We start from the raw sequence: 10,640 nt of genomic DNA, 5'->3' as shown, positions 1-10,640 counted from the left end.
GACTAACAGGCTCTTCTATCCTCCTTTATGCACGGGCGGGATGTTTTCTGAGAGTGCAGCAGTTCCTTTAACTGCCACGAGTCCCTCATTTCAGGCTATGCAGCAGGAAAAGACAGCATGGGCTTCTGCACCGAGTTGGCCCACCTGACCTTTCATTCTTCTCTTGCTCTTTGTCAGCAAGGAGAAGAAAAAGAAGCTCTCCCTCAAGCTGGAGTCACACGGGCGAGGTAAGGACGACTTCCTGAGTGCTGGCTCCAGTCCTCTGCCCTGCCAGCTGACCTATCGAGGGGCTACCACCACATTCTCTAGATTTGTCCATCGGTCTGTGCCAGAGTGAGCAACAACCCAGTAGGTGGAGTTTCTGTAGTGTAGTGGTTATCACATTTGCCTAACACGCAAAAGGTCCCTGGTTCAAAACCAGGCAGAAACATGCTGGCTTTCTTTTCCCAGATCCCCTTGTTATTCAGAAAGGGCACTCCTCCTATTGGCCTGTCCCTGGGATAACTCCAACCCCTGCATGACAGAGGATGCTGACAGCAGTGGAGAAAGCACCTTGGTGTCAGGCTGGAGAACCTAGAGTAGTTAGGCCAGTCACCATTTGGAGGCTTGTGGCTTGGCCACCTCTGCTGTTGGAGGTTGGCCTATAGAGGCTCTCACTTCCTGCTGGGCTCCTTTGCGTGACTGGCCAAAGGAGGAAGTGAGGCAGGAATGGGGCAATAGAGGAAAGTTGAGCTGAGGAAGGCAGGGAAGAAGCTGTGCGGCTAAGTGGGGTTAGTAGAGCACCACCCTTCATTCTGCAAAGCCTGGGGAGGTGTGGTTGGCTGCTGGGAGGTAGAATCCTGTGCCTGCCTCTTGGCTTCCCAGGAGTGGCTACTTGCAGCCCAGGAGAAGAAGGGAGGTTCTGGGTGAAAGGAAAACAAGCAAAGCTGAGTCCAAGTGGAGAATGGCGGCTCCTTTATGGCCAACCTGGGGGCATGACTGATGGTTTTAGAGGTGGAGGCTGGGCTGGCTGTGAGCAACTGGGATCCAGGAAACCCCCACCTGCCCTTCTGAGGGCTGAACCCATGGAGGTGCGGTTGGCTGCTGAGAGACAGACCCCTGTGGCTGCCTGTTGGCATCCCAGGGATGGCTACTTGCAGCCCAGGAGAAGCGGGGTTCTGGGGGGAAGGAAAAGCAGCAATGGTGAGGCTGAGTGGGCTCCTTTCTGGCCGAGATGGTGGACTGTGGTGAGTCTGGGAGTTGCCTGTAAGCCATAAGTGGACGTAGTGCAGTGAAAACTGCTGCTCCATTCTGGCCGACCTGGGGGCGCCATGGATGACTTGGGAATGGGGGCAGGGCGCTGGCTGTGAGCAAATGGGATCCAGGAAGCCCCAGCCTGCCCCTCCAGGGGCCGAGTCTTCTTCTCTCCTGCCATGGGGAGCCCGACCTTAAGCCTGCCCAGCATGTGCAGCAGCTCGAGCATTAAGCCTTCCTGTGTGCATAACTGAACTACGCCCTAGTGTAATAAGGTGTAAAGTTTAGATTGTGAATTTATCTTTAATTTCCATGGTAATTTACTTTGATCTTTTATTCCTACCACTTATAATCCTTAAAACTCCATCTTTCTGTAGTTAATAAATCTGTTTTATGCTCTACTTAAACTGGTGTATTTTGCTTGAAGTTCTTGGGAAATCTCAGCTCCATTACAAGGCTGGTTCATGTACTATTCACAGTGAGGGAGGGGTGGACCCTGTGTAATAAACTCACACTGATCAGGCTTCTGATTAAGGCAAGATGGTATGATCCAGGGGTGCAAGGCTGCAGAGCTGTAGGGGGGGCGACTTTCTATCATTAGTGTTATGAGTGGCTGCAGAAGCATTCATGTAATTCAGTTGGCTGTGTCCCTACCTACGGATGTCTGTGTAAGTGCAATATCTGCCAGAGATTCACAGCTTGTCTCAGCATCACATGTGTGAGAGGGAGCCCAGGTGGTGGGACAAAGGGCTCAGGGGTGCCACTGTTCAGTTGCATCCCATAGATCCCATCACAGACTTTCAACAACCACAGCGGGTGCTCACTGAGACAGAGAGAGAGATGCCACAATAGTGATATCCAGTGCCAGCAGACATCAAACTATCAGAAATTCTGTGAACAGAGAAGACCCTGCTAGTGGAAAATGGCTTGTGAGGTATCATTAGAAAATGCATAACCTACTGAATATTATCCTCCTGTTAAAATGTGTAGTAACACTGTATGGAAAATTGTGAGATTTTACAGTATGATATTACTGAAAAAGTTACAGTTCTGGGGAACACCCACAGACCAGTTCCTCAGAGACAGCAAGGCAAACAGCTGGTCAAACAGCCCTTCTCCTGCAGGGGGAAGGTGTGAAGACATTAAGGGCTGGTCTACACTACGGGGGGAAATCGATCTTAGATACGCAAATTCAGCTACGTGAATAACGTAACTGAAGTCGAATATCTAAGATCGGATTACTCACCCATCCTCACCGCGCGGGATCGATGTCCGCGGCTCCCCCTGTCAAATCAGCAACTCCGTTGGGGTTGGTGTTGTTCCGGAATCGATATAAGCGCGCTCAGGGATCGATATATGGCGTCTAGATGAGACGCCATATATCGATCCCCGAGCAATCGATTTTAACCCGCCGATACGGTGGGTAGTCTAGATGTAGCCTTACATTCCATCACAGGGACCTATTGAGGCTGTTGTGGAAAACGACCACAGGATTAATATTTGAATCAGCTCAGCCTGAGGCTCTTTTCTTGGTTACAAGCACGCAGGGGGCGACAGCTATTGGAATACTGTTCCTGAGCTAAAAATCACACAAGCCTTTTACAGCTTAAAACCACAAACAATGACACATACGTTGCACGTTAATTTCCTTATTTGGAATATACTGCAAAATATGATGCAGGTCAAAAGCAAGCTGAACAATCAGTTTTCCATATTTGGCCTTTCCTGTTATTTTTATTACACCTGGTGATATGGGAGCAAGACTCTCCATGTCTCAAGAAATGTCACTACCAACCTAGGCCATTTTCACATGCTGGGGTGCAATCCAGATCGGCGAGGAGTTGTGTCATCTGTAATCCTGGGTGAGATTCAGTGTTCTGCTGCTGGAGCTCCCCTGTCTGGATACTCCCAGCCAGCGTTCAAGGACGCACTGAGTGTCTGTATGATAAGTAACCCTGGACTGGCAGCTCTGACTCCAGCCGCCTGCTTGTTACACCCCAAGCACATTCTGGTTTGGGTAGAGAAGGCTCAGGGTTTGAGAGAAGGCTGGGGGTAGGAAGCTTCTGTTCATTATGCTGGACCTAACCCCAGTTTTACTTGAGTAAAGAGGAGATATTTGACATTGTGTGATGCTGCTCCTGTGCTCTGTTCCCAAAGTGTTCTGCAGCAGAGGAGGGTCTCTGGTAGTATGTATATTACTGGCCTATTGGGGTGATGCTGAAACAGGACAGGGTACAGATGGCATTGTGGGGGTGGCATGAACCTTCACTCTTCATTTCCCCTTCCAAGAACAGAAGGGACAGGAATCCTTACCCAGCAAGACCATCGTCTCATAGTTCCCCTGCATGACATCTCTGTAGAGGGCTCTCTGAGTGGGGTCCAGCAGAGTCCCCTCTTCCCTGGAGAAATACACAGCCACCTCCTCGAAGGTCACCGGCCCCTGAAAGAGCAGGAGTCCAATACTCAGTACCTGCTGACCCACTCACAACCCCACTATTCACGGAACAGCAGCACCAGGGAAATGGAAGCTCCGGGAGGCACATGTTAACAGAGTCCCACCCCACCTTGCTTACAGCAGCCAGGAGGCATCAGAGGGTAGAAAGAGAGAACCTTTGTGTCTCCCATCTGACAGACAGAAGCAGGGTCTTCACATTTATCACATAGCTACTAGCCAGAGCTTAATATAGGAGATGGGGCTGTCTCTGGACCCTGATAGTGGCTCCCTGGTAGGAATCCAAGCACTCTCCAAATAAAATATATGGAAGAAAGGGGAAGTCAATCATAAAGAATAGAAGTTAGAAGGTCAGAATTGTAGTGCCCATTAACAAAGGTTTAGAGAAAATAGAGCCTATCAAACTAACGGGATATCCTTATTGGATGAGATCAAAAGTTTGGTTGCAGCTAATAGTATTGATGTAATATACCTAAACTTCCGTAAGGGACATGACTTGATTAGCACAATATTTTTACTAAAAAAAACTAGAATGATACAAAATAAACACGGCATACATTAAATAGATTAAAAACTCTGATAGTAAATGGGGAACCATGATCGAGTGGATTTCTTTCTAGCAGGTTCCTGCAGAGATTGGTTCTTGGCCCTGTGCTATTTAACATTCTTATCCATGACTTAGAAGAGAGTACAAAATCATCACTGATAAAGTTTACAGTTGCCACAAAGATTGGGGTTGGTGGTAATTAATGAAATGTCAGTAGATTCAGGCTCCATCGCTGAGAGTCTGGGAAGTTGTCCCAGCCCTGGCTGGAGGGTTATTTCCTGTTCCACAAAGAGGGGAAGTTCCATTCCCAACTCCTGTGCCTTGAAATTAGGACCTATCTGACACTACACCCCCATATTCATCATAGTGGTATGATTATAATATGATTAGGACATAATTATGATCTATTTTGTAGAAGATGCATCATGTGTGGTGTCACTGGAAAAGTTCTGATTTGCTGAATATGATTATCCTATTTGTGTGCACATATCATGTTCGTATCTGAAGTTATGGATATTGACTCTGTATCTGTATTTCAAATGTGCTTACTCTGGGTAACACCCACAATGAGCCTTTCAGGTACAACAGTGAAGAAGCCAGACAGTGCTGATGGCTCAACAAAGACAATGGACTGTGGAAGAGCTTAGCCTTCCTGTGAATGTTTCAGCCAGCCTATGAGTCATGGCTACTATGACTCAGCAGGGCCTGTGACCAGACCACATGACACTAAACTCCATTTTAGTACCTGTATTTTTCCACAAACTGGACTAGGAACTGAGTTTGGAACAAAAGGTTCCCACCATATGGAAAAGCTACATAAGGTGGGGTGTGACATCATCTCTTGGCCTCATTCTCCACACAAGAGAACTTCTGGAAACACCTGAGAAACAAAAACGGATGTGGGGGAAGTGCTGCTCCCAGGATCAAGAGATTTCTAGCTTGTGTATGGAAACTTGGGGGACTGCTTGTACCATCAGTCAGGGTGAGAAATTGCTAATTCAAATTCTATCCATCTAGTATGTTAGGCTTAGTCTGAGTTTTGGTTATTTGCTAAATAATCTGCTTTGATCTGTTTGTTATCACTTATAATCACTTAATCTATCTTTCTGCAGTTAATAAACTTGTTTGATGCTTTATCTTAACCAGCGTATTTTGAGTGAAGTGTCTGGGGAAAATCTCAGCTTGTTGTGCACATCTGTCCCATATCGAGGGGAAGGGGAACTACATTAATGAGCTTGTATTATAGAGATCCCTGTGCACTATAAGATGGTATCATTCTGGATTTATACTACAGCAAGTGTGCAAGGTTGGGGAGTGGGAAATTGGCTCTTGTCTTCTATCTGTCCTTGAGTGGCTTAGGTAACACACTCAGGTAGCTTAGTTGGCTGCATGGCGCCACCTGCTGTTGTGTTGGGTGATAACAGGGCCTGGAGAGGCTGGCGAAATCTCCAGCAAAGCAGTGTGAGAAGGGCCAGCCCAGCGTGAGGGTTAGAGGACACAGCAGTTCCCAGAAGCTCCACAAACTGCCTCCTGGGGGTGACAACCCATCACGCCCTACACTACACAAGTCTCAGCAAGTTTGTCACATGCTGTCTCCTCCCTTTCTCCACCCGAGATATTTCCTGCTTCCCACCACCTCTAGCAATTCCCACCCTCTTATGCATTTACTGCTCCTCAACCTCCAAGCAGAGCCCGCCACCCTGATAATCTCTTACCTGAGCCAGCTCCATTGCAGCCATTTCCTTGCCCCTGGGAGGACGAGATGATCTGCAGCGAAACATGGATGTTATTCTCTGGCCTGCCGGGGTGAAAAGGGCAAGGTGTGAGAATTCAGACTAGGCTTTTGTCCATTCCACAAGCCGATTCCCCCCAGCTTTTCCCCTGCTAATGCACATTCTAGGTTCTAGCACACTGTGAAGCACAGAGTGACCTTATTCCAGTACAGGCCTAGCCCCCTCCCACCAGGGTGTAACCCTCTGACACATGGGGAAACCCTCCCAGTAACAGTCTCTCTCTTACACGTATCAAGTTTGCGGACAACACCAAGCTGGGAGGGGTTGTAAGTGCTTTGGAGGATTGGATTAAAATTCAAAATGATCTGGACAAACGGGAGAAATGATCTGAAGTAAATAGGATCAAATTCAGTAGAGACAAGTGCAAAGTACTCCACGTTGGAAGGAACAATCGGAGGCCAGAGAAGAGCAGAAACAAAGGAGTCACTTTGGGGGATTCTCCCTGTCATTGTCCCCAAGGCAGCTGTCTCAGGTTTACAAAGGTGTTTCATGTTCCAGCCTTTGTACAGTCTCTCCTGGGAGTGCCCCTTTCATGGACTGGGCCTAGTTTTAGTTTTTGGTAGTTAACAAGCTTGGTTTATTGTTCATCTAACCAGTATGTGTGGATTGAAGTGTGTTGGAAACTCTGTTTGGGATAACAAGCTGGTGCATGTCGTTTTCCGCTGATGAAATGACAGACTTCATATGAGCTTGGGTCGTTCAGTAGCGTGCTGGACAGTGCAAGATGCACATTTCTGGGGGAAAGTTGGGCACTTGAGAATTTGCTGGTTTTCTCCTGAGGTGTAATTCATGAGTGGCTGTCTAGCAGCACTCAATACTGTGTAGCTGGGAGTGAGTTACATGCTGGAGACTGTGTGTTAATTGGCCAAGAGGGGCTGTTCTCGCAGGAAAACAGTGGAAAAGGCACCCCATGCTGGAGGACTGAGGTACAGCTATTTAACAGTCCAGATTGTACTCTGGGTAACATCACAGACACTCATTATGACAGAGCCTCTTACAACACAGAGAAAGTAAATCCATGTCCCAGAAATCGAAGACTCCAGACAGAGGGCAAGTGTCCCTGGCACTGCTTCTTGCTGACAGAGAGGTTCAGAGACAGTGCGAGAATCCTGGGGAAGCTGGGAACAGGAAGCATGGGCTGGCGGGGTTCGGTGGAGAAAGGGAACAGGAAGGGCAGGGATATTACTGAATCCAGGATCTTAGCAGTACTAGATGACAGGATAGCACATAGTGCAGCCCATTGGAAAACACAATCCCAACTATACATACAAAATGATGGGGTCTAAATTAGTTGTTTCCACTCAAGAGAGTGATCTTGGAGTCACTGTGGATAGTTCTCTGAAAACATCCACTCAATGTGCAGCAGCAGTGAAAAAAAGTGAACAATGTAGGAAATAATTAAGAAAGTGATAGATATGACAGAATATCTCATAGATCATATTTGTAAAAACAGCAAATAAATCCATGATACACCCACATCTTGAATACTGCATGCACATGTCACCCCATCTCAAAAATAGAAATATTGGAATTGGAAAAGGTTCAGAAAAGGGCAAGAAAAATGATTAGGGGTATGGGACAGTTATGCCAGACCTAACCCCCAGTTTCACTTGAGCAAACAGGAGATATTTGACACTGTGCAATACGGCTCCTGTGCTCTGTTCCCAAAGTGTTCTGCAGCAGAGGAGGGTCTCTGGTATTATGTGTGTCACTGGCCTATTGGGGTGATGCTGAAACAGGACAGGGTACAGATGGCATTGTGGGGGTGGCGTGAACCTTCACTCTTCATTTCCCCTTCCAAGAACAGAAGGGACAGGAACCCTTACCCAGCGAGGTCACAGTCTCATAGTTCTCCTGCATGACATCCCAGTAGAGGGCTCTCTGAGTGGGGTCCAGCAGAGCCCACTCTTCCCTGGTGAAATACATAGCCATCTCCTTGAAGGTCACCAGCCCCTGAAAGAGTAAGAGTCCAACACTAAGGACTTGCTGCCCCACTATTTGTGGCAGAGAAGAGTGAATCAAATGGAAGCTCTGGGTGGATCATAGTCAGGAGAGTCCCACCTCGACCTGGCTCAGAGTATCCAGCAAATGCCAGGGTGAGGGGATGAAGAGAGAGCCCCTTATCTCTCCCAGCATATCCATCACCCCCCTACTAGCCACTGACTGATACAGGAGATGGAGCCCCTAGCAGGGTCCAGGGAGAGCTCGCTGGTAGGATGCCCAACACCCTCCTCATTGTGAGGAGCGGGATATGAAGGGAGAGGCAGCTCCAATAAGCCTGACTCATGGGTGTCCCCTTTATATCTCACAGCAGCTGATGGTTAATGAGGTCAGGCTCCAGCACTAGGAGTCTGGTCAGTTTGACTAGCTCCATGTAGGTGGGTTATTTTCTCTCTTCACAAATTAGGGCATTTCCACCTCCAAACCTCCTGGGTCTGTTCCTAGAATCTAGGCCACTTAGTAAGTAACTCCCAGCAGGTCTGCCACACCCTGGCCTCCTCCTTTCCCCACGCTGTGAATTTCCTGCCCCGCTCCAACCTCCAAATCAGACTCTGCAAACCTTCCCACCTCTGGTGTATTTGCTCTCCCTTTCCTCCAGCAGGAACCCACCAGCAACCCCCCGATAATCTCTACCTGGACTGACTCCACTGCAGCCATTTCTCTTCCCTGTCCCACGCCAGGCTGGGATGAGCTGGAGCAAAACATTCTGCAGCCTGTCTGGGGGAGAAGGGCAGTTGTGGGCGTTTCAGAACCGGTTTTAGTTAATTTCACATCACAATTCCCCCAGGCCCTTTCCCTGCAGACAGACACCCTAGATTCTGTCATGCTGGGAAATGCTCAATCTGTTTATTACAATTTAGACCTGGCCCCTCCTGCCAGGCTAAGTCCACAGACACATTTTTAACCTCCCTTCTCTCTCCCCTCACCCCTTCTCTGAACACAAGGCTAGATAAGAGCAGAACCAAAGGAGTCACTGTGGGGGATTCCCTCAGACACTGACCCCACGGCAGCCACACCCCAGCAGGGGGAATATGGAGTCAGGAACTGGCTTTTGCTCTGTCTGATCCTTGTTTTGTTCACTGGAAAGTGGTTCTGCCCCAGGATGCAGCAATACATGTGTCTGGGTGGACTAGAGAGCTGGAAATCTCTCCCCCACATTCATTTCTCCCACTGCCCCTTTCAGCCTCTCCTTCCCCTGTCCTCTCTCCCTGCCCCTCTGGCTGGGACAGTCCCATTCCTGGGGGCTTTGCTCTCCCATGGCTGGATTTCCTCCTGGCAACCGCTAATGGGAGGAGAAATGAGGTGGTGTTGTTTGTGCAGAGTCACTTTCTTGCCAGACCCTAGGACATTCCCTGAGGTCTTTCAGTTACCTGGAGACTCTGGCTCAGAATTTAGTAGTAACAGGGCCCAGGACTGCCCTAGGGGGCTAGGACCAGCTGCAGAAAGTCATCCCCTGGGCCGGGCAGAGAAGAAGCTTTAATTAAGGTCACTTCCCAGCACAGAGCCCCACTGGGGGAGCAGCAGCTGCCAAGCCTGGTCTCCCAGATCACAATGGAGGCTGCAGCATCTGACCCAGGAAGCTGAACCCCAATATCCTGAGCAGAGAGGGACGGAGTGTATGAGCAGCTTCCCTCCTTTAGCTCTCTGGGGAGAGCAGCTAATGGGACCCCTCCTCACAGGGCGAATGGCTGATCTCATTTGACCCACTGTCCATCTGGAATCACTCCTTGTCTTTCCATACAGTGACTCTGGATTAACAACGGTCTCAATGACACCGGATTTCAGAAAGAATGAGTTCAGAACACAAAAGACCATCGTGTGGCAGTGCTGACTCCCTTCCCACCTCCCTCACCCCCGCAGATCTAGGACAAGGACTGGGGGCAAAAATTTTCCAAACGGAACCGAAAGTTCCTGCAGTTTTCAAAAGAGGAGAAAAGTAAATTCTGTGAATTCACACTAACAGTGTTTGCTAAGTGGACAGAAAGTTATCACAGTGACAGGGCACGTGACTGGGGAATGGACTTGGTGACCTGGTGACTAGGAGCCAGGACTCTGGTACAAGTTGACCAGAGAGAAGGATCATGGTTAGCAGCAGCCCCCAGACACCCCCTAGTACCCAGAGCCCAGACCCCCCAGCCAGGGGCCCCAGACACCCCCCAGCCAGGATCCCATCAGATATTCCCTGGGACGCAGCCCCCAGAGTCCCTGGCCAGGGACCCCAGATACCCCTCAAAGCCCCACCGGCCAGAGAACCCCCACCACACCATGATTGCCAGATTGGGAATCCCAAAGGGTTCCCCCCACCAAGAGCCCCCAGCAGCCAGGGACCCCCTCAAGGGACCCCCCCCCCACTGGGAACTCAGTCCCTCACTGCCTGCCTAGGAACTTCCCCACCCTCCAGAACGATCTACCCTGACATTTGCCTGGGACCCCCTCCTCTGCCCAGTGTGACCCCCTGATGCTTTACAGTGCGACCCATCACTTTGCTTCCCTGGCATGCCCTCACCTAGTGCCAGGGATCCCCTCCCCCAGCTCTGTGCACTGGGCATGGCAACAAAACCAGGAACCAGCGGGGGAAGCACAGACAGAGCCCCTGGCACAGAACCAGGCTCCC

General features: G+C 49.4%; 1 protein-coding gene and 1 non-coding gene across 2 annotated transcripts; one reads left to right on the top strand and one right to left on the bottom strand.

Moving 5' to 3' along the window:
* The first annotated feature begins 357 nt into the window (after window positions 1-357).
* On the top strand, window positions 358-430 carry TRNAV-AAC (transfer RNA valine (anticodon AAC)). Its single transcript has one exon. It is a non-coding gene; the product is annotated as a tRNA-Val (tRNA).
* Window positions 431-3,491: 3,061 nt separating this feature from the next.
* Window positions 3,492-7,899, bottom strand: LOC127042549 (zinc finger protein 707-like). The gene is made up of 3 exons (XM_050935913.1): window positions 7,852-7,899; window positions 5,948-6,030; window positions 3,492-3,673 (listed from the first exon to the last, which is right to left on the bottom strand). The coding sequence occupies exons 1-3, from the start codon at window positions 7,883-7,885 to the stop codon at window positions 3,506-3,508; spliced, it is 285 nt and encodes a 94-aa protein (XP_050791870.1). The 5' UTR covers window positions 7,886-7,899; the 3' UTR covers window positions 3,492-3,505.
* Window positions 7,900-10,640: the final 2,741 nt, after the last annotated feature.

This window comes from Gopherus flavomarginatus, unplaced genomic scaffold, assembly GCF_025201925.1.
Source record: "Gopherus flavomarginatus isolate rGopFla2 unplaced genomic scaffold, rGopFla2.mat.asm mat_scaffold_55_arrow_ctg1, whole genome shotgun sequence".
In the NCBI taxonomy this organism is placed as follows: Eukaryota; Metazoa; Chordata; order Testudines; family Testudinidae; genus Gopherus; species Gopherus flavomarginatus.
Note: the sequence above shows the minus strand (reverse complement) of the source record. Positions and strands in the feature narration are given on the sequence as shown.